This window comes from Physeter macrocephalus, chromosome 12 (assembly GCF_002837175.3).
Source record: "Physeter macrocephalus isolate SW-GA chromosome 12, ASM283717v5, whole genome shotgun sequence".
Taxonomy (NCBI): domain Eukaryota; kingdom Metazoa; phylum Chordata; class Mammalia; order Artiodactyla; family Physeteridae; genus Physeter; species Physeter macrocephalus.
This window is the reverse complement of record NC_041225.1, coordinates 44,532,773-44,557,418: the sequence shown is the minus strand read 5'-3', so window position 1 is coordinate 44,557,418 and position 24,646 is coordinate 44,532,773. Positions and strand designations below refer to the sequence as shown.

The window sequence follows — 24,646 nt, the reverse complement described above, 5'->3', positions numbered from 1 at the left end:
ATTTTTAATCACAGTTTCAATTTCAGTGCTTGTGATTGGTCTGTTCATATTTTCTATTTCTTCCTGGTTCAGTCTCGGAAGGTTGTGCATTTCTAAGAATTTGTCCATTTCTTCCAGGTTGTCCATTTTATTAGCATATAGTTGCTTGTAGCAATCTCTCATGATCCTTTGTGTTTCTTCAGTGTCAGTTATTACTTCTCCTTTTTCATTTCTAATTCTATTGATTTGAGTCTTCTCCCTTTTTGTCTTGATGAGTCTGGCTGATGGTTTATCAATTTTGTTTATCTTGTCAAAGAACCAGCTTTTAGTTTTATTGATCTTTGCTATCGTTGCCTTCGTTTCTTTTTCATTTATTTCTGATCTGATCTTATTTCTTTCCTTCTGCTAACTTTGGGTTTTTTTTGTTTTTCTTTCTCTAATTGCTTTAGGTGTAAGGTTAGGTTGTTTATTTGAGATGTTTCTGGTTTCTTAAGGTAGGATTGTTTTACTATAAACTTCCCTTTAGAACTGCTTTTGCTGCATCCCATAGGTTTTGGGTTGTCGTGTTTTCATTGTCATTTGTTTCTAGGTATTTTTTGATTTCCTCTTTGATTTCTTCAGTGATCTCTTGGTTATTAAGTAGGGTATTGTTTAGCCTCCATATGTTTGTATTTTTTACAATTTTTTTCCTGTAATTGATATCAGTCTCATAGTGTTGTGGTCGGAAAAGATACTTGATACGATTTCAGTTTTCTTAAACTTACCAAAGCTTGATTTGTGACCCAAGATATGATCTGTCCTGGAGAATGTTCCACGTGCACTTGAGAAGAATATGTATTCTATTGTTTTTGGATGGAATGTCCTATAAATATCAATTAAGTCCCTCTTGTTTAATGTATCATTTAAAGCTTGTGTTTCCTTATTTATTTTCATTTTGGATGATCTGTCCATTGGTGAAAGTGGGGTGTTAAAGTCCCCTACTATGATTGTGTTACTGTCGATCTCCCCTGTTATGGCTGTTAGTATGTGCCTTATGTATTGAGGTGCTCCTACGTTGGGTGCATAAATATTTACAATTGTTATATCTTCTTCATGGATCGATCCCTTGATCATTATATAGTGTCCTTCTTTGTCTCTTGTTATAGTTTTTACTTTAAAGTCTATTTTGTCTGATACGAGAATTGCTACTCCAGCTTTCTTCTGATTTCCATTTGCATGGAATATCTTTTTCCATCCCCTCACTTTCAGTCTGTATGTGTCCCTAGGTCTGAAGTGGGTCTCTTGTAGACAGCATATATATGGGTCTTGTTTTTGTATCCATTCAGCCAGTCTGTGTCTTTTGGTGGGAGCATTTAATCTGTATCCATTCAGCCAGTCTATGTCTTTTGGTTGGAGCATTTAATCCATTTACATGTAAGGTAGTTATCGATATGTATGTTCCTATTACCATTTTCTTAATTGTTTTGGGTTTGTTATTGTAGGTCTTTTCCTTCTCTTGTGTTTCCTGCCTAGAGAAGTTCCTTTAGCATTTGTTGTAAAGCTTGTTTGGTGGTGCTGAATCCTCTTAGCTTTTACTTGTCTATAAAGGTTTTAGTTTCTCCGTCAAATCTGAATGAGATCCTTGCTGAGTAGAGTAATCTTGGCTGTAGGTTTTTCTCCTTCATCACTTTAAATATGTCCTGCCACTCCCTTCTGGCTTGCGGAGTTTCTGCTGAAATATCACCTGTTAACCTTATGGGGATTCCCTTGTATGTTATTTCTTGTTTTTCCCTTTCTGCTTTTAATATTTTTTCTTTGTATTTAATTGTTGGTAGTTTGATTAATATGTGTCTTGTTGTATTTCTCCTTGGATTTATCCTGTATGGGATTCTCTGTGCTTCCTGGACTTGATTAACTATTTCCTTTCCCATATTAGGAAGTTTTCAACTATAATCTCTTCAAATATTTTCTCAGTCCCTTTCTTTTTATCTTCTTCTTCTGGGACCCCTGTAATTTTAACGTTGGTGTATTTAATGTTGTCCCAGACGTCTCTGAGACTGTTCTCAATTCTTTTCATTCTTTTTGTTTATTCTGCTCTGCAGTAGTTATTTTCACTATTTTATCTTCCAGGTCCCTTATCCGTTCTTCTGCCTCAGTTATTCTGCTATTGCTCCCTTCTAGAGAATTTTTAAATTTCATTTATTGCATTGTTCATCACTGTTTGTTTGCTCTTTAGTTCTTCTAGGTCCTTGTTAAATGTTTCTTGTATTTTCTCCATCCTATTTCCAGATTTTTTGATCATCTTTACTATCATTACTCTGAATTCATTTTCAGGTAGACTGCCTATTTCCTCTTCATTTGTTAGGTCTGGTGGGTTTTTACCTTGCTCCTTCATCTGCTGTGTGTTTCTCTGTCTTCTCATTTTCCTTAACTTATTGTGTTTGGGGTCTCCTTTTCGCAGCCTGCCGGTTCGTAGTTCCCGTTGTTTTTGGTGTCTGTTTCCAGTGGCTAAGGTTGGTTCAGTGGGTTGTGTAGGCTTCCTGGTGGCGGGGACTATTGCCTGTGTTCTGGTGGATGAGGCTGGATATTGTCTTTCTGGTGGGCAGTTCCACATCTGGTGGTGTGTTTGGGGGTGTCTGTGACCTTATTACGATTTTAGGCAGCCTCTCTGCTAATGGATGGGGTTGTGTTCCTGTCTTGCTAGTTGTTGGGCATAGGGTGTCCAGCACTGTAGCTCGCTGGTTGTTGAGTGGAGCTGGGTCTTGGTGTTGAGATGGAGATCTCTGGGAGATTTTCACCATTTGATATTATGTGGAGCTGGGAGGTCTCTTGTGCACCAGTGTGCTGAACTTGGCTCTCCCACCTCAGAGGCACAGCCATGACACCTGGCTAGAGCACCAAGAGCCTGTCATCCACACGTCAAAGACTGATCTTGATGAGATTCAACCAGTGCCAGCAGAAGACAGATGATGACTGAGGCCAAGTTGTCACCCTCTTACCTCATGTCCAAGACCACCATTTTTTTAGCTGCACCCCCAAAGAAACGTACAGCAGGGAAGTTAAGACCCAGGTGTCCACTTGCAAGAGTCAACAGAAGCTCTGGAGCGGCTAGATGTGGACCACAACTGTGGGTCTGAAGGCAACACGGGAAATGTTCACACACACATGTAAAAGGGTCTCCCACACTCTCGTCCAGTCTAATACCCTTTCCTTTTCCTAATCTTGTGTTTACAAAGTCGTTTGGCAAGGCTTTCAGTAGAGTGCAAATACTCCTAAGAGATTAGACTCCCCCAAAACAAAAAAAAAACTGATTGCAGACCACTGACACCTGCACTTCAGGAACAGCAATGTCAGTGGAACACGGAAGATACGGAGCTTTTTAGCAGAGAGACAAAAAAAAAAAAAAATCAGCTAGTTCCATGAAAATCAACCAAGCAAAAGGTTAGGAAGCAGAGAACTATCGAACCTGGTGCTTTGGTAACAAGGGTGACTTCGAAAGTAACTCTCCTAACAACACAGCCCTTTCGCCTTCTTTAATCAGCGGATGCGTGAGAGCGGCCAACATATTTTTAAAATCTTAGGTTTTACCATTAAATGCCTAGAAGTAAAATTAAAACTCCGGTGGAAATTTGGGACAGGAATTGAGATTAAGTATATTTTAATGTTAATTCCTTATGTTTCATTGTTGGCGTAGGGTAGAGATACTCAGATGCTCACAAATTTGAGATTCAAGTATTGATGTTTATTGAACACCCACAGTGTTCCGAGCCCTTTGTTCACCTCTTCCGTGTATGTTATTTCATTTAACCCTCACAGCAACCTTTGTAGTATACATAGCATTAACCTGTTACATATCAGGGAACAGGATCGGGGAGGTTGCTTGACCTACCCAAGATCTCACAGCTACAAACTGCTGGAGTTGGGACCAGAGTCTGGGACTCCTCACTCCATGCCAAGCCTTCTTTCCTGGTTTCCTAACATGCTGACCCAGTAAGAAATTGTTATTGTAGAAACATATAGTAATCAAACCATTGAACCCTGTGGTTAGGTTTAGAATCAAGGGCGAACATCGAATAGCTGTAACTCGGTTGGTTGAAAAATATAAGGGAGGCAGTGTGATGTGACAGAAGAAAAACTAGATTAAAAAATCAAGAGACATCAGTTTACTTTTCTTTAAAATGGTGGTAATAAAACTCATCTTAATTATCTCAGGATATTGTTTAAGGATAATGTATCTGAAAGTGCTTCTAAGAGGTTAGGATGTTATAAATACTGTATTCTAAACTTCTAAAGTCTTTTCCTCAGAGTAAAGTAAAGCATGTCATAAAAATGTACACTCCACAAAGGCTGGGACTGTCTTGTTTGTTCTTCACTGAGTTCTCAGTGCCTAAAATAGTGCCTGGGACATGGTAGACATTTAAAATGTATTGAATTAATGAATGACACTAAGCATGATGATTTATATAAACAGACATCTACCCCATTCCCTTTCTTCTGTTTGTGTTTTTCCTTCAGTAAATAATATAGGTCACATCCTACAGTACCTAAGGCTTCCACTAGATGTCAGGCATATTTCCTTGATTGCGCTATTGTATTTCTTTTCTGGTGAGTTGAGAATATTACGTAAACAACGTTTTTCAAGTAAACCTCAAAAAAAAAAAGACCAGTTTACTTATCATCAACACTGTAGCAAGTTTCCTTCTAAGTCTTTGAGAGAAATTAGTTGTTTCTTTTGGTCAAAACATCTTTGTGAAACTTCTGACCCTTGAAGGGTCTGATAAACCTTCTGCTAGCCTCATTCAAGCAGTTTGCTGGTGCTTAGGATCTAATTATCTAACCACATATTTCTTTTTTTTTTTCTTTATTTTATTTATTTTCTTTTGGGCTGTGTTGGGTCTTCGTTGCTGCGCGCGGGCTTTCTCTAGTTGCGGAGAGCGGGGGCTGCTCCTCGTTGCGGTGCACAGGCTTCTCATTGCGGTGGCTTCTCTTGTTGTGGAGCATGGTCTCTAGGCACGCAGGCTCAGTAGTTATGGCTCACGGGCTCTAGAGCGCAGACTCAGTAGTTGTGGCGCACGGGCTTTGTTGCTCCACGGCATGTGGGATCTTCCTGGACCAGGGATCAAACCCGTGTCCCCTGCATTGGCAGGCGGATTATTAACCACTGAGCCACCAGGGAGGCCCTAACCACATAATTCTTATATCAAATTTCTTTAATTAGCAATTCATCACCATTACATTTCAGTTTATGGTTTATTTATTTATTTCTGATGTCTGCTCAGTATATTTGTTTCTCTGAATTCCAGCAAGGAAGAGCATGACTGGTGTCCCCCTCGATACACCTGTGGCTGATCTGTTCTCTTAAACAGCGGTTACTGCAGCCCACAGGCTAAATCCGGCCTGTCACCTGTTTTTGTCTGACCCATGATCTAAGAATGATTTTTTAATATTTTTTAATGGTTGAAGAGAAATAAACAGGAGAATAATATTTTGTGAAAGTTATATGAAATTCAGATTTCAGTGCCCATAAATAAACTTTATTGGGACACAGCCATGCTAATTCCTTTACGTATTGTCTATGGCTGCTTTTGGGCTACAATGGCAAAATTGAGTCTTTGTGACTGAAATCGTATGACCCTCAAAGCCTAAAATATTTATTATCTGGCTCTTCACAGAAAAGTTTGCCAATCCCTACTCTTAAAAAAGGGTTGATAAAAACTGCAAATTTAGGGCACTTTGTGCTTCTTGGTATTCATTTTTCTGAATGATCACCATATTCTTTGGTTTGATGGTCCAGGTTTTTTGTTTTTTTTTTCCCCACCCAAGCATAAAGGTTAATTTGGTAACTTCTTCTGTTAAAACATTTGGATAAAGTTTGTTACTTAGAAACCAGTCTACCTTCTTCCTGTTTCTTGCAGCATGTGCCTATATACATGTGTAGCATGTTTGAACAGCTAAACTAACCAGTTTCCTCCACACCTTGTATCAAAACAGAGTTAACCTAGACAATTAAAAAACTGTTAAATTATAAAGTATAATTAAAATAACACTTCAATATGGCTCTTAATTGTCCTATTTTAACTACTCTTCTGTTTAATACTGACTTAGACTATACATATGCACTACCTTGATTTAATCAAGCCATATCTGTCCTCTTTGTTGTTTTTCTATACCAAGACATAGTTTATTTCTTTTGTTTTTTGAACTTTAGACAACTATGCTTTAAACATCTGGTGCTTTCAGTGTTTGTGAACTTTTTAGTATAACGCAAAAATTCTGCCAGTTTTGTTCTTATTCATGATGACTTTAAGTAGGTCAGTAGGAATTCACCAGACCAGGAATAATCTAAATCTAAGACCATTTGTAACCCTATGAGAAAACAGGTCTAACTTCTTGTTTATGTTGTTTAGTTATTTAAGCACATATTTCTGACACTTCTTTTAAAATGATAGATGAATTTGGAATTTGAAATGACTTTTGTGACACGGGTACTTCTGGCTAATTGTCCTGTGCCAAACCAAATGCCTTATTGTTTGCAACATTTTTTATGAGCCAAATTTGTTTTTTTTCAATGAGAGTTATTAACTGCTTTTACTATATTCCAAAATAACTTGTTATAGAATTTATGATATTGATAAGTTGATCTGGACTGAAATCACTGTCTTCCACAAGTATTTACTGAATGTGAATTGTGAGTGGGGCTCTGTGGGTGCTGAGGAGAGTCTTATTTGAGGAAACCAGCAAGATGATACTTTTCTCTTGGATTCCTAGGTGAATCTGATGTTATAGTCACTTGAAAGGAGTATCAGATTCATTCTGGTCTCCTGAGGCTGAACCTATTTGGAAGGTTATAATTTTGAGCTATTTCCAACAGGCAAGTCATACTTTGGCTCTTAGATCATAGCTCATCTGGTATTAATTCTGTCTTGCGTTTTGCCATAATGATTTTGAAAAACCTAGGCATGGTGACACAGTCTGCTCACTAGTGGGCCATCAGATATCTAACCTTTCAGGTTTATCTAATTTGACCTTTTGAGAAAAGAAAAGCTGCTTTTTATTCTATTTAGATAACCTAGAATGTGAAGGCTCTTATTTTGCTGGGATGATTTTGAAAACCTAGCAGCTGAGGAACACAAGATTTTCTTAGAGCCTTGAGCTTCACTCAGTTCTGGTTTGGGTGTTGTCTGTTTGGCTCCATTTCAGGCTGAAGGTCCCAGATAATCATTCTCTTCTGGGCTTTGGGTAGCTGGCCCGGGAAGTGTATCTCTCCAAAAAAGAAGGAGGGAGCACAGAGGGCACTGGTACCAAGGGTCACGTGCCATGTGAGATAGTCCTAGGAATAGAATAAGATTTTTGCCTGAACTTCTGTGTGTGTGTCTGTGTGTGTGTGTGTGTGTGTGTGTGTGTTGGGGACGGGAGAACTTGCATATACTCAGAAACTCACATGTGAGTATATATGTGTGGTTCCTGTGTGTGTGTGTGTGATGGAGAGGCATGGTCATGTGAACAGCAAATGTGGTGATTGATTATGATGCAGTAAGGAGAAATAGCATTATTTAATACAACCATACTCAAGGTTTAATCCTAGGAGGATAATTATTTATAAGTGGTTGTGACTTTGATCTGCTCAGTTTCACCCACCCCTTGGGATTTTTCTCACTCTGTTTAGCACTGTACTGCCATAAATCAGTCTGCTTTTAAACTCTAAATCTAGCATTGCCCAAACACCATCCCTTGGTTTTCTTTCTTTTTTTAAAATTGTGGTAAAATACACATAACATAAAATTTACCATCTTAACCATTTTTAAGTGCACAGTTCAGTAGTGTTAAGTATATTTGCATTGTTGTGAAACAGATCTCCAGGACTTTTTCAACTTGCAAATCGAAAACAATACATCCATTAAACATCAACTCCTCTTTACCAGGATTCTCTGGTAACCGCCATTCTACTTCCTCTTTCTATGGATTTGAGTACCTAAGATACCTCATATAAGTAGAATCATATATTATTTGTCTTTATGTGACTGTCTTATTTCACATAGCATAATGTTCTCATGGTTCATCCATGTTCTAACGTGTCAGGATTTCCTTCCTTTTTAAGGCTGAATAATATTCCATTGTATGTATATACCACATTTTGTTTGTCCATTCCTTTGCCAACAGACATTTGGGTTGTTTCCACCTTTTGGCTCTTCTGAATAATGCTATGAAGATGGGTGTACAAATATGTCTTTGAGACCCTGCTTTTAATTCTTTGGGTTATATTCCCAGAGGTTGGATTTCTAGATGATATGGTAGCTCTATTTTTAGTTTTTGAGGAACCTCCATACTGTTTTCCATAGTGGTTGCACCATTTTACAGTCCCATGAACAGAGTATTAAGGGTTCCAGTTTCTCCACATCCTTACCAACACTTGTTATTTTCTGTTTTGTTTTGTTTTTAAGTTACCCTAATGGGTATGAGGTAATAGAACATTGTGGTTTTGATTTGTCTATTTTTTTTAAACAGTTTTATTGAGGTATAATTTACACGTCATAAAATTCACCCACTGTTACAGTTAAATGAGTTTTAGTAAATGTATGTTGTTTTGCACCCATCACCACCATCCAGGTTTAGAACTTTTTCATCACCCAAAAAAGTTCCCTTGTACCCATTTGTAGTCAATCCCAGCTCCCACCTATAGCCCCAGGCAACTGCTGATATACATCCTGTTTCTATAGTTTTGCCTTTTCTAGAAATTTTATATGAACAGAATCATATGTAGTTTTTTGTTTCTGGCTTCTTTCACTTAACATAATATTTCTGAGGCTTATCCATGTTATAGCAAGTATCAGTAGTTTATGCCTTTTCAATGCTGAAAATATCCCATTGTATGAATACCACATTTTGTTTATCCCTTCACCTGTTGATGGACAATTGGCTCATTTACAGTTTTTGACTATTATGAATAATCCTGCTATGAACATCTTTGTCTTTGTGTGGACATATGTTTTCCCATGTCTCTTGGGTAGATACCTAGGAGTAGAATTGCTGGGTCGTGCGGGGTAAGAGTATATTTAACATTTTAAGAAACTGCTGAACTGTTTTTTTGAAAGTGACTGTACCTGTTAGAGTCCCACCAGCGATACATGAGAACTCCAGTTTCTCCACATTCTCACCAGTGCACTGGGTATATTGTCAATCTTTTGTATTTCTAGCCATCCTAGCTAGTGAGTAGTGGTACCTTATTGTAGTTTTAATTTGCATTTCCCCAGTGACTAATGATGTTGAGCACCTCTTCATGTACTAATAAACCATTCATATATCTTCTTTCTATAATTGTCTATTTATACCTTTCACCATTTTAGGGTAGTTTTAGATTTAGAGAAATGTAGCTAAGATAGGACAGAGAGTTCCCATATACCCTGCACTCAGTTCCCCTGTTGTTAACATTTTACAAATGAACCAGTATTGATATTGTTATTAACTCCATGCTTTATTGAGATTTCATTAGTTTGTTTCCTAATGTCCTTTTTCTTTTCCAGGTTCCTGTCCAGGGTACCATTACGTTTATTTGTCATGTCTCCTTAGGCTCCTCTGGCCTGTGACAATTTCTCTCGCCCGTTTTATAACTGGTTGGTTTGTCATCTGCTTACTGAGTTTTAAGAGTTTTTTATATATTCTGGACACAAGTTCTCTGTCAGATATATGATCTACAGATAATTTTTTCCAGCCTGTGTCTTATCTTTTCATTTTCTTAATGATCTTTTGAAGAGAAAAACTCTTAATTTTGAGGAAGGCCACTTTATCAATTTTTTTCTTTTATGATTGTGCTTCTCATGTCATATCTAAGAAACTTTTGCCTAACCCAGAGTCACAGTGATTTTCTCCTGTGTTTTCATCTAGAAGTTTTATAGCTTTAACCTTTAACCTTTAACCTTATTTCAGTCTATAATCCATTTTTGTGTTAATTTTGAACTAATTTTTGTGTATGGTTTAAGGTAAGGGTCTAAGTCCCTCTTTTTGCATGTGGACTTAATTATCATATAATTCATGTGGCTCACTCCCTTACTTCATTCAGATCTCTCCTTAAATGTTAGCTTCTCAGAGAGCCTCATCTTAACTGTCTTACCTAAAATAGCACCATCGTCAGTATCCCATTGCCTTGTTTTAGTTTCTTCATGGCACTGATATATGACATTACTTTATACGTTTTTGTATCTCTTTATATTCTATACTCCACTAGATTGTAAGCCCTTTGAAGACAAAAACTTTATTTTGTTTCCTGCTGTATCTCCAGGGTATAGAATGGACCTGGCAAATAGTAGACCTTAAATAAATATTTGTGGAATGAATAAATGCATGTGTATATGCTCACGACTTACTAATAGCAGTGATCTTCATGAAGTATTCAGGCTATACAAGAAATTATATCAGTATGTGAGGATGAGGCAGGTCTTTTTCTTGTGTTTTTAAAGAGCTGGAGCTAATAATGTCAACATTTTTGGGTTGGAAGCCATGATCCTGCAATTCATTATGATTACTAAAAAATCCTTGAAAAATAATCATTAATATTGGAGAAATCTGCTTTTCTTTGAGCTTTATTTCTCCCCTAGCTAAACCTAGGGTATACTTGTAACATAATTTCTTGCAGATATTGAGCCTCAGAAGTTTATTTCATTGAGTTAAATTTCTTAATAGAATGTATATACTGTGATCTGGTTGCAATTCAGGCTAATTTGAATATTTCTTAGCACCTTTACAGGTCTTGCCCACTTTTGACTACTGCCTAAGTTTAACACCTACTAAGTTAGCCTTTTTCATTCTTAAACCTCAACTCTGTGTACAGAGTTGACAAATCAATCTTCCTGAATCACTGCCTTTGTCATATTACTTCCCTATTTAAAAATCTACAAAACTCCACTAACTGTAGCATTAAGGAGGCACTCCTCAAGCTGGAATTCAAGGCCCTGTGTAATCAGGACCCACCTTACTTTTAAAATCTTATCTTCTACTGCTAAATTATGCAGGACAAAGCCTCACTTCGGCCAGACCTGCCTCCTTCCTACCCTTTAAAAAAATTTCTCTCTTCCCATACCTCTGAGCTGGCTCATGATGTCCTAGCCCAAATACCCCCTTTTCCTGAATGCCCTTCTTGTCTCTTCCAGACTTTCCATGCTTTATATGTCCATGAGCTTAGCTTAGATTCTGCTGCATTCATGAAACCTTCTTTGAACCCTAGAGGCAGCTAACTCATATGAATCTCTTCTTTCCTTACCTAGATTCTTTTAGCTCTTGTTTTATTAGTCATTTGGGCACCCAATAAAGTGCTCTCTCCTTCTTTAAGGATTTCTTGAGTATGTATTGGACCTGGATTTCTTGAAGACTGTAAGCACCTCCTTTGCACCATCAACTTCTTAAGGTCTGGGCTTGTATATCCTTAGTAACTGGCACACTCCAGTGTTGGTGGAACTAAACTCTACTGATTTGTTGTGCTTCTGGAGTATGGAGCCCAGTTGTAAATTCTAGTTAAATGAGGTTAAATTTGACAAGTTTCTTGTCCTTCTCTTCAAGGTCACACTATAGGACTTTACTACTTGTTTATTTGATATGACTTTGATACGCCCTTACTGAAGCTTTGGAAGGCAATTAAAGAAAGCTTACTCAGATTGTAAAAATCTGTTATTTTTTATTAGATTTTGGAGAGAGGTCCTTATTTTACTACTTGAAATAATTCTAGAGATCAAGATAAGGTTAAAGTAAGGCATCTTCTCCTTTGGTAAAAGGACCTTTCTCTTTTTGTCTCACTTATTTTTTCTGTATTGGATAATTTAATGGGATCATTTTAAGGGTAAAATTGGATACATGGACTCCAAGCATGAATTTAAGAAAATATTCTGTTAATTTATATTGAATAATCTTCCTCGTTGGTTTCTCGCTTTTTCAGTAGAATTCTTTTTGAAATTTAAGTGACTTCTTTATTCTCCTTAGCCATTTCTTCCAAGCTGTCACCACCTCATGTTTAATTCTGTATAAGCCCAGCTGTTATTTTTCACTCATTTCCTGTGTCCAGTTTATTACAAGAAAAGCATTCTTGTTAAGAGCTTCTCCATAGAGTTTCTTCAGATGAATATTTAACATCTTCAGTTTGAGAAATTGATTAAACTGCCATTTATGTTATCTGTCTGAGCTCAGCCTTTAAATCTAGACCTGGTGTAATATGTAGGGATAAAAATCTTGCAGACAGATTGGATGTGGAGTATGAGAGGAAGAGAGATGTCACTTTGACCTGAACAATTGGAAAGACAGAGATGGGGATACCTATAGGTGAACAAGTTTGTCTAGAATGAGAGCTCCATTTGGACATGTTGAGGTTTTTTTGATACCCAAACAGAGATGTCAAATAGGCAGTTTATATAAGTCTTGAGGGCATTCATGGTTTTTTTCCCTCCCTTCCTTCCTCCCTTCCTCCCTCCCTCCCTTCCTTCCTTCCTTCCTTCCTTCCTTCCAACATGTAAGGATCAAACCCTGTTACTAGTTTCTTACTTCTTTAGAGGATTATTCAGTTAATTGATTTTTTAAAATTCTTTTTTTCTAACATGCAGAGTTAAGGTGATTTTTTAAATCTCCAAACACAGGAGACTTTGGAGGGTTTTTTTTTTTTTTTTTTTTTTCTTTTCTTGCAGTACGCGGGCCTCTCACTGTTGTGGCCTCTCCCGTCACGGAGCACAAGCTCCGGACCCACAGGCTCAGAGGCCATGGCTCACGGGCCCAGCCGCTCCGCGGCATGTGGGATCTTCCCGGACCGGGGCACGAACCCGTATCCCCTGCATCGGCAGGCGGACTCTCAACCACTGCGCCACGAGGGAAGCCCTTGGAGGGTATTTTTTGATGGTTTCTGATATTACCGACTTTTGGTAGGAGGTGGTATTCTATATGCTGTTGATTCTTTGGTAGAGTTGAGATTTCTTTTAGGGTCAAGTATCTGAACAGTTTTTCTAAACATCCTCTGTATGCTTAAAAATGTTCTCAGATTAGTTTTGGGGTTTTTTTAAATTTATTTTATTTATTTTTGGCTGCGTTGGGCCTTCGTTGCTGCATGCAGGCTTTCTCTACTTGCGGTGAGCGGGGACTACTCTTCATTGCAGTGTGCAGGCTTCCCATTGCGGTGGCTTCTCTTGTTGCGAAGCACGGGCTCTAGGTGGGCGGGCTTCAGTAGTTGTGGTGCATGGGCTCAGTAGTTGTGTCTCGCGGGCTCTGGAGCGCAGGCCAGTAGTTGTGGCGCACGGGCTTAGTTGCTCCGCGGCATGTGGGATCTTCCTGGACCAGGGCTCGAACCCATCTCCCCCACACTGGCAGGCGGATTCTTGACCACTGCGCCACCAGGGAAGCCCTCAGATTAGTATTGAGTGCAGTGTTCTCCCATATTCCCATTAGATAAAGCTTATTAATTATGTGTGTAGAAAAGATTAAGTTTAATTTTAAAAATAAAAATGCATTAAGTGATTATAGATGAAAATGCCAACTGGCTTAATATTATGGGAGAAGCTTGTGGTACATTTTCCATTGAGAGCATTAGATACAGAGGAGTTATTTCTAAACAATTTGGGCAGAAATGACCATGATGTACTCTGGAGAATTGTGTGATGACTCAGAGAACCTTTAGTGATGACGAAGATACTGATGTCAGAGATGCATTTAAAGAGTTTGGATGAAATTGAGTCATCAAAGTGAAACAGAGTTATATTTCTAATTTATCGTGATCTTAAATGTTATAAGTAGCAGTGGAAGGAAGGAGAGTAATAGGAAAGTAGGAGAAGTATAAGTGGCAGCAAGCTTTTGATATTTTTCTTTTTTAAAAACAGGGAAAGCAATCCCATATATAACTTGATCTTTCCCAAGGAAAGATCTACAAAACTAACTTGGACATGTAAATCTTTAAATGGATCAAGTCAAATGTTTTGTTGCTCTGGGTACACTTCAGTAAGTTATGAGTGAAAAAGCACTGGTGGATCCAAAAGCTTAACATCTTTGAAATGGAAAATACTCTAGACCCCTCCCAACACATCATCAAAGTCACTTTCAACATTCTGTCTACAGCAACATCCTTTAGCTTCCTGTGACTGTGTCCATTTGTCATTTCCCCAACCTTTATGTGGGGACAGAGGAGAAATAGTGAAGACCTTGAGTGAAGAAGCTGTAAGAGTACCATTATCAGCTGTACTTCTACTCTGGGAATTCCAACAAACCATGCAAACAGAGGTGTGGGGTGTGAAGTAGAGTTCATGGCGCTGACAGGGGCACCAGTTAGAGAGCTACTTTAAAAGCCTTCATGAACTGTTGTTTAATCCTTACACAGTGTTTAGACTTAGAAACTTTTTCAAAGACAATAATTTCAGATATTAATTAGGGATTTCTGTGTAACTGCAAAGAGTGATGGATATTTTATGAATATCCCTGAACCTTCTAACATAAAGCAAACTAGTCTACTTTGCAATAGGTTTGTAGTAAGTTTGAAATCAGGAAGTATGTATCCTGCAACTTTTGTTCTTTTGGGAGATTATTTTGGCTGTTCTATCTTTCTTGTATTTCTGTATGAACTTAGGATCAACTTGTCCATGTCTACAAAAAAGGCAGCTGTGTTTTTTTTTTTTTTAAAGAAGAAAACAGGTTTTTTTTGTTTTTTTAATTTTAATTTTTTTATTTTATTTTGGCTGCATTGGGTCTTTGTTGCTGCACGCAGGCTTTCTCTAGTTGCAGTGAGCGGGGGCTACTCTTTGTTGTGGTGCATGGGCTTCTCACTGTGGCGGCTTCTCTTGTTGCGGAGCATGGGCTCTCGGCGCGCGGGCTTTAGTAGTTGTGGCACACGGACTTAGTTGCTCCGCGGCATGTGGGATCTTCCTGGACCAGGGCTCAAACCCTTGTCTCCTGCATCGGCAGGCAGATTCTTAACCACTGCACCACCAGGGAAGCCCAGCTGTGGTTCTGATAGGGATTGAACTGAATCTGTAAATCAATTTGGGGAATATTACTGTTTTCACAATATTAAGTCTTCCAATCCATGAACGTGGAGTGTTTTTCCATTTATTTAGATCTTCTTTAATTTCTTTTTTTTTAAATAAATTTATTTATTTTATTTTTGGCTGCATTGGGTCTTCGTCGCTGCGCTTGGGCTTTCTCTAGTTGTGGCAAGCGGGGGCTGCTCTTCATTGCAGTGAGCGGGCTTCTCATAGCAGTGGCTTCTCTTGTTGCAGAGCACAGGCTCTAGGTGGGCAGGCTTCAATAGTCGTGGTGTGCGGGCTATAGAGCGCAGGCTCAGTAGTTGTGGTGCACAGGCTTAGTTGCTCTGCGGCATGTGGGATCTTCCTGGACCAGGGCTCGAACCCGTGTCCCCCGCATTGGCAGGCGGATTCTTAACTACTGAGCCACCAGGGGAGCTCAAGATCTTCTTTAATTTCTTTCAATGATGTTTTGTAGTTTTCAGTGTACAGGTGTTGCATTTCTTTGATTAAATTTATTCCTAAGAATTTTATTCTTTTTGATGCTATTATAAATGAAATGGTTTTCTTAATTTCATTTTCAGATTGTTCATTGCTAGTATATAGAAATACAACTGATTTTGTACGTTGACCTTGCAGTTTGTTTATTAGCTCTAACAGTTTCTTTTTGGGGGGTGAGGGGTAGATTCTTTAGGGTTTTCTATATATGAGATCATTTCACCTGCAAATAGAGACAGTTTTACTTCTTCCTTTACAGTTTAGATATCTTTCATTTCTTTTTCTTGCCTAATTGTTGTGGTATACCCTCAGTGTTGAATGATAAATTGTCTGGGTTTAAAATCTAGCCAAAAGATGTTTTTCCTTCATTCTTTGAAGATATCATTCCTCTATTACCTTGTAACCAGTCTTGATAACAATCTGATTCCCCTTCCTCTTTGTTGACCCTCTCATATTTCACTAGTAATTTTATGGTTTTCTTTATAACATTGGTAATCTGAAGTTTTACTATAATTTGTCTGGATACAAACTTTTTTAAAAAGTTTATTTAATTTGTTTTACTACTCAGAGAATTCTTACTCTCTAAAGGCTCATGTCTTTCATCAGTTCTGAAAAATTCTCATCCATTTGCTGTGTTAGATACTGTTGCCTCTCCTTCATTGCCTCTGGTCTCTCTGGAACTCTGAGTTATAGACTTTAAAACTGGATTTAGCTCTCATGTTTCTTAACTTTAAAAAAAAGTACCATCAGCCTTTAGCAGTATTCAGGCTTGTATATTCAGCCTATCTATGGAGGTTTTAAAAAATCTCAGTAGGGACTTCCCTGGTGGCGCAGTGGTTAAGAATCCACCTGCCAATGCATGGGACACAGGTTCAAGCCCTGGTCTGGGAAGATCCCACATGCCACGGAGCAACTAAGCCCATGTACCCCAACTACTGAGCCTGCGCTCTAGAGCCTGTGAGCCACAACTACTCAGCCCACGAGCCACAACTACCGAAGCCCGTGCGCCTAGAGCCCATGCTCCGCGACAAGAGAAGCCACTGCAGTGAGAAGCCCCTGCACCACAATGAAGAGTAGCCCCTGCTCACCGCAACTAGAGAATACCCGTGTGCAGCAACGAAGACCAATGCAGCCAAAAATAAATAAATAAATTATAAATAAACAAATAAAAAAAATAAAAATCTCGGGCTTCCCTGGTGGCGCGGTGGTTGAGAGTCCGCCTGCTGATGCAGCGGACACGGGTTCGTGCCCCGGTCCGGGAGGCTCCCACATGCTGCGGAGTGGCTAGGCCCGTGAGCCATGGCCGCTGGGCCTGCGCATCCGGAGCCTGTGCTCCGCAATGGGAGAGGCCACAACAGTGAGAGGCCCGCGTACAGCAAAAAAAAATAAAATAAAATAAAAATAAAATAAAATAAAAATTAAAAATCTCAATAATTATGGTTTTCATTTTAAAAATCTCTAATTGGTTATTTTTCAGAACACTTAATGAATGCTACTCTATACTTTAGGTGCCTGAGGGTATTAAATATACTCATTTTAAAGACCTTTTTAGATGCTCTGTTTTCTCTGGGATTTTTTTGGGGGGGAAGGTGGGATTTGGTTAAGTTCTCCCAACCTCCTCAAAGTTGGCCTGCAATCCTGTGTGTAGCTGATGGCAGCTCAGCACAGCCCTTGCTCACCACGATGGCTTCTTGTTTATTTTCTTCCTTGGGGGATACTTCTTCTTTTTTTTTAGGCTTAAAGAAAGTTTCCCTTTTTAAAAAAAAATTGGATTCTAGCTATGCATATATCAATTAATTTTTATATCTTTAAGTCATTTTTCTTTGGTACAGGAAGGTGAGCTCTCAGCATGTGCTCAATCTGCCAGTTTGAACCAGAAGTCCCTACACTATCCCTTCAGCTGGTTTATAATTCACTGTCATAGCACTGTCTCCAAAGGTCTCTGCATGGCCTTTTTAGCAGAGACTTCGATACACATTTAATGAGTGGCGTGTGGTTCTTTATTCCCCTGGCAAACTCCCTAATGTATTAGGGCATTTAAAATTACTTTTAGATTCTTTTGGCCCAGAAATTAAATACCAAGCCTGATTTAACAGGCGGAGTTGACCTGATGCATTTAGTACATATGAGAAATACTCCTGTTTTCCTGTGTCCAGGTAAACTCCTGAGAACATTATTTAGTCATCATTACTCCTCCCACTCAAGAATTTTTACCATCCCAAATGGCCTGTCTGTTAGCTCTCCTTCTTTGACTTCCTTATCAGGGCATCTCTTCCATGAGCCCTTCACCAATTTGCACTTTTTGGTTTAGCTAAAACATTGTTTCATGTAGAGTGGAATGGAAGGTAGAATCATAAAATTTCATTATTGAAAAATATTTGTTGCGCACCCACTATGTGTCAGTCACAGTGTTAGGTAAGCAGTGTGAACACGGTGGTGGAATAAACCCTATGGGCCCTGCTCTCATGAAGCTTACAGCCTCCTGAGTGAGGACAGTCAAAAAGTAAATGCTAATTATATGTAATTGCAAACTGTGACGAGGACTATACAAGAAAAGAAAGGCATACTATGAGTGAGTACAGCAGAGACTTCTATTTTAAATTTTGTAGTAAGGAAAGGGGTTTTCAAACTTTTTAAAACAGCGGTGGAACATTTTGTTTACATGAACTCTTACATGGAATAGAAGTGGAGCTGCTCTTGTTGAAATGAGGTTGGGACCTAATCCCCTTGCTCTCCTCATGGGGTACTGAAGCACCTTGTGGAATCTTTTGATGCCCAGGGAATACATGTGAAAACCACTGTTCTAGAACCAGCCCCAGACCAATTAGCTGAGGCACAAAGGGCTTTATTGTCCAGAGTCATATGGGTCACTTCATCTGCCTAGTACCAGAATTGGAAGGTAAACCCAGTTCTCCCACACTTGTGTTCTTTCCACTCTCCACTGCCTCTTCTTCCCCTTTGATGCATTTTATTATAAAATGAAGGCATTTGAATCTCTGGTATTCTGTAGTTCTTTTTTTTTTCCCCTGAAATTAATTTCACCCGTTGTTGTTCACAGTGCACTTCATATTCTGTGCTCTCATCCCTCTTGTATATCCTTACAGTTTGTAGCCTTGAAAGATGTTATCCCACCACTATTTTGTTTTTATTATTTTTCTGCTATGTCATATGAATCTACTCTTTTATTTTCTGCTAAGCATTCGAACACATGCATTCATTTCATTCTGTAGAATTTTATTATTGATATCAAAGTGTTTATGTTAACTAACTAGTGGTCTGATTTGTTGGGTTGCCTTTTCTTACCTCTTCATTTATCTCAAATGATAAGAGTTCTTTCCCAGTCCTAACAACACTTAGGTTGTTAGTCTGGCTTCCATTTTGACTTACTCTGTTTTTAGTGTAAATAGTTGTGTATCTTTTACCATTTTGTCTTACTTTTGCTTTACTGTGGCAGAAAAGTTCAGGGCCTGCGTTTGAATGGAGTACCATATTTGCCCAGAACACTTAGGAAGTGTAAAGAAGTCGTGAAAATTAAGGTAGACTAGGAGACCTGGGCTGTAGTGTCTGGGTAGTGACTGTGGAGAGAAAGATGTTTGTTCTGACTTGGGAGATTAGTAGAGAATTGATGATGAGGGGTAGAATGGTAACATGAGACCTGTGCTTAGGAAAGTAATTTTAACCATAAGGAATCAGATGAGCAATAGCTTAAAGGTTCTCTGGACACCAGTGGACTAATAGAAAACCTTTACGGTATTTAAGTTACACTAACCAAATGCATGCTGGAAGGTGATGATGCCAGTGGAGATGGTGGAGACCAGGAGCAGATAGATTTAAGAGCTCTCGAGCAGATGAAATAGAACAGAGGCCACAGGATGACTCTGAGTGTCAGCGACATTCTTGTCAGGTGATTGTCCTGCTAGAGGTGTCCCTGAAAGCCCACTTACTCAACAGCTCACACTGTATAGCCCTTCTCTTTTAGCTGCCCTCTGATGATATGCCTTTATGGAGTAAGGAGCTCTTTGCATCTAAGGTAGATGCAAAGGTAGGTAAGGTAGGTAGGTAGACATCATCGTTCTATTTTTTTCATTCTGCTTGTGTTTCCATTAACTCCTCTTCAACAAAACAAAAAAGTCAAGGCTTGCTAGTTCTTCCTAGCTCCCAATTGCTACCTACCTGGATGGCTTGGCAGAGTTCTGCCAGCTGCTTTCTTATCAAGAGGTTGGCAATTAGGAGAGGCCCTAAGGAAAGAGGTAGGGGGGTGCTCCTTAATATCCGCATCAGAATGGAATTGCAGACTGTGTTAATTAGGTCAGTGATTTGCAGCAGAACTTGGATTCTGTCGCAGGAGGGTGTGTTTCACGTTTAAGCTTCTAAGGATTGGTGCCTACTCTGTGTGCTGCATCTGCCTTCCTGTCATTGGCTGCATTCGACTGCTTGATGGACTCGCTGACGGAGTGCAGACGTGTGCTTGCCTTCTAATGAATTGTTCTCTTGTACCTGCTTTTTCCCAAAATGCTCTGTGGGATATACTACCTTGTAGAGAAGATTCTTCATCATGTGATTGTTCTGTTTCCTTAGAGTCAACAGCAGTGTAATAATGCATCAGATGCCAGATCCATAGAGAAAGAAGAAGCGTTTGCTACAGAATGTAAAGGTTTGATAGCTTTTCCTTTCCTTTATGTTTTTGCTGCTTGAGCTGCTGGGCTGATGATGATTGTGTTTATTTTTGGCAGGATGCTAGAGCCTCTGGAACTTCCCATCCAGTTATTATAAAGAAGGGAAGCCCATTGTATCTTTTCTTGGTTAATTGGTTAATTTTAAAAATACACAAGAGTCAGCTTGTCTCCTATAATGTGTTTGTTTCCATTTTTGAAAACAGGTTTCAGTAATAACCATATGAACAGATCAGGAAATGACATTGCATCATGTATTTTATTGACCTCTCTGTGAGCAGAAAGTTGATAAAGTATTTAACTTGTCCTCTTTTCTCATCTTTCTAGAAATATAGGAGGTGATGTCTGTAAAGTATTCACAACTTCCTCTCTAAGTTTAATGAACAAGGGGAACAGCGAAGGAAAGATTCAGGGATTCATTGTGGAAAGGTTTTAAAAATAAAACAGTACATTTCTGACAATTTAATTATCTCTTTCATAGGACCCTTTGCCTACTTTTTCAGTGTAATCATATTAAACTGAACAATACTACTAAATAATTTGCTAATTATTGCCTCATTTTACAATTCTGTCCTTTTCCAGAGCTAGAGCAAGATACCTGGCTTCCTCTGGGTGTCTCCAGATGCTATCTAGTGGTGAAAATTCTGTATAAGAATGTGTTTGCGGTAAACCTTTCCTTCCTGAGAAATATTTCATTCTAAGTCTTATACCACAAATGGCTATGCTGAACTGCTAGAAATAGGAATTGAGGCATGTGTCTCTGTTGATAGGTCTTTTTACATCAATGGATTAGTTGCAATGTATTTAGAATTTGGTTTTGGAAATCTTAAATCTTTTCTTCCGGTTAATTAATTGTCAGTGACCAGTAAAGTAAAATGTACTTTCCTGGAAGTCAAACCTCATTATAAATATATAATATTATATTTTGCTACATTTACAATACCATATGGTTGTTTTTTAATGGTTTTCCCAAAGGCAGTTTCATTGGCTTGTTTAAGCTCTTTGCTTTGGCGGATAACTATAGAACCTCCTGGAGTAACAGGAGATGGTTGGTCTGGTACATAGACATTAATAAAGAGCAAAACATCACACCACTCGTGGAGGATAAAAGTGAGCTGCGCTGTCATAACTGTTTTCTAGAGGCAGGCAGGGTGCTTCTGGAGAGAGTAATAGAGGGAATTCCTTGATGGTCCAGTGGTTAGGACTCGGCGCTCTCACTGCTAGGGCCCTGGGTTCGATCCCAGGTCGGGGAACTAAAATCCCACAAGCCACGCAGCGAGGTCCCCCCACCCCCAAAAAAAAGAATCCTAGAGATTAAGGAGATCTTAGAATCTGCCCTCCTTAATATTTCACCAGAGCTACAGTGTGCCATTATTGTAGATCATTATAAGTCCATGTTTCCTCTTCATTATAATGGAATAATTAGATAAACTGACTGTCATATTAGATCCTATATTGTTTCAATGTGGAGGTCTGTGAATAGATTTATAGGCTACCAAATTTTGGAGGGTAATAACTAAGAAGAGAGAAACAAATATCACCTTCATCCTAAAGCAGTGTCATCTGGGCTTATCACCCCAAGCAGAGATTCAGGAGTGCCTGGACCCCAGACTCGGTCATTTGACACTTTTCCTTCAATAAAACTTAATCCTTAAGTACGTGAATGTTTTCCGTTGATTTGCTCTTCAGTCTTTCTTCTGGGAGTATTACCCACTTCTTTGGAGAAGTGGTGCTCTCTCAGTCCTAACTGTGTTGTTCTAAGAGGACAACTAATCAAAGTATTGGGCCCTGTGTCTACCAGAGCGGGTAGATGACTCAAGGGAGGTCATCTTGAGTCTTTTCTGGGAATCTCAAATTGGAATGAGGGAAGAGGTTTTGTTCACCAAGGGTGAAGTTACCAGAAGTGAGGCAGAAGTTGTTTCTTGTTAAGCATAAAAAGCTGTGAGATCTGTATAGACTCTGATTTAAAATGAGGTCTCAGCGAAGATAGCAATGAGTGTCCTAATGACATTCCAGTGTCCTGGAAGCCCCCACCCGTCATGAAGTTTAGTTATGAATTTAGTTATCGTTTAGTTATGATACTTAGTAAATTCATCTTTTTTTTTTTTTAATATACTTCAAGTTAGATTTGAAGCCAGTGGTCCTGAAGTAGGGCTGTGTTTCTTAAAGATGAGAATTTATTCTTCACTGAGAACTCTAATCTGAAAAATTCATTTGGACAATACAGAGATGCCTGGGTTAGGATGGTGAATCTGTGGATTTGATCTATTCAGTGTCATTAGAACCAGATAAAAGTGGCTTCCAATGCTGGTCCTGCCACTTCCTAGTTTTGTGACCTTAAGCATGTTAATAATCCCCTTTAACCTTTATTTCTTTATTTGTAAAATAAGAATACCATCATGAGTAGTAGCAAGAATTCCGGTAGTGTATCTGAGGACCTAGCTGAGTGCTGATGCAGAGCTCGTACTCAGCAAATGTTTGAGGTGCATTACCCCTTCCCTCCCAACCCTCTCCAGTGTTCTAAAAGGAAATATATGCAAATACACAGCAAATCTTGTAACTGTTAACTTCATGGGATTTTTTTATATTGTTTTCCTGTACTGGTCTGTGGTTAATTATTTGAAATAATTAAGTTGTCTTTGTTAGAAATGATTTTACACATTTTTTATTGTGAATGATAATTATCAGTTAGATTTGACCTAAAAATTGTAATATGTTAAGCTAAAGCTTAAATGCCTATTGTGAAGACTAAGTATGAAGACTAATTGGAATATAAACTTCTTGTGGGCAGGAACAGTCTTCAACTTGTTTTTGTTTTTTCTCAAAGCCCCTAATTGTTTGTATATTGGTAAGACCCTTGTTTATTTAAATGGAGTTTGTGGTAATCAGAAGGGCTTTATGGAGATACTGAAATTTCTGGAGCCATTTCTCTCATAAAAAAAAAGTGAGAAAGAGTGTAACCTTGGCAAGTCTATGAAGAAAGACATTCCAGGATAGATACCTAGGAGAAGCTTTGAAAGCAGGGGCTTAGAAGAAGTGAATGAACAACTTGCTTGAAATATACGGAAGACCTGAGTTTTGACAGATAAAAGAATGAAGTAGTCACAGTGTGGGTTTTAAATTTGTCTTAAAGTACGGTGAAATCTGCTGCATAAACTTAATGATGAGAAAAGTATGAACAAAGTGAGTAGGGAAGGTAATTTCAGAAACAACACACGTATCTAGGATTGAAGGTGAAATAACTGGCTACAAAAATTGTAATAAGTTATTAAATGTACTTAACCAAAATGGTTAAGTACCTCATATATAAAGCATTGTTGTGGGGAATACAAAAAAGTAATCAAGTAAATGAAAGCATATAGCATAATAAAATCTTTTTTCCTTGCACATTAACAGTAATAAACAGTCCAAAAAGTCTGATAAAAAGTCCCCACTTACATGATTGGCAGATAACTGTCAAGGTAAAAGAGAATTGCAGGACTATAACCATAACTTCTACAACTAAAAAAATATTCTGGGAGGAAGAGCCAAGATAATGAGCAAATGCTTTTAGAAGTATAGGGTAGGGGGCTTCCCTGGTGGCGCAGTGGTTGAGAGTCCGCCTGCCGATGCAGGGGACGCGGGTTCGTGCCCCGGTCCGGGAGGATCCCACATGCCCCGGAGCGGCTGGGCCCGTGAGCCATGGCCGCTGAGCCTGCGCGTCCGGAGCCTGCGCTCCGCAACGGGAGAGGCCACAACAGTGAGAGGCCGGCGTACCGCAAAAAAAAAGCAAAAAACAAACAAACAAAAGTATAGGGTAGGGATAAGTATCTGTCTATATGGATGACTTCCTACAGAAGAGGTACACCAAAGGGCCTACGGAGAAGTGACAGGTGCCCGAGATCTCACTGGTCTTCTCAGGCTTCAGACTTGGCTTTGTTCATGTGCCCCTTTATTCACTCACAATTTTTAAGTAGAAACTTTGCTTAAACAACAATATTATTTATACTTTCACATCCTGGGTTAGAAAGGTCATATCCAGAAACTGTTTTCCCCTAAGTTGATCTAAGTCAACTTAGAAAGTCAAAAACAAGTAATCACACTCAGTATTGGTCCTGAGCCCAGCGTTAAACTTTTTTTTAAGTCAACAGTCTGGCTGATATAATAAATAATTTCCTCATCAAATGTATGTATTTTGTTAGGCTGAGATGAGGATTCCAAAAGATCTTTGAAATTAAGACTAGATTTGAAAGTCATTTTAATAAATTTAGATGTATGTTTTTGAAGGAAACAGTTCATACTTAGCTTACCTTGTTTCCCCTGGGACAGTCTAGAGGTGGTTAAAAATGCAACCAAATGGTTTCGGTTCAGAGAGGCATTTGTAATACAGAGTTCTGTTGAGGTGACAGGGGAAAGAATAAATCACCCAAAATCATACCCTGGGGTTATTATTGTTTCACCTTCCTATAGAAACAACTTTACAAGAGCTGATTCTCACATCATGCTGTTGCTTTTAATTTATAGACCAAACAGTCTTAAGTAAGTTTTTCTAAAAATGCAACA

General features: G+C 38.7%; 1 protein-coding gene across 24 annotated transcripts in view; it reads left to right on the top strand.

The window, feature by feature from the left end:
* DTNB (dystrobrevin beta) overlaps nt 1–24,646 on the top strand; it is a 266,778-nt gene that overhangs the window by 150,106 nt on the left and 92,026 nt on the right. Inside the window, exon 10 of one of the 24 annotated variants that reach the window (XM_028496878.1) lies at nt 20,010–20,085. The exons of the other annotated variants lie outside the window; for them this stretch is intronic. Within the exon in view, the coding sequence (XP_028352679.1) occupies nt 20,010–20,052 (43 nt within the window). The 3' untranslated portion in view covers nt 20,053–20,085. The remainder of the gene's footprint in view (nt 1–20,009; nt 20,086–24,646) is intronic. 24 annotated transcript variants of the gene reach the window in all.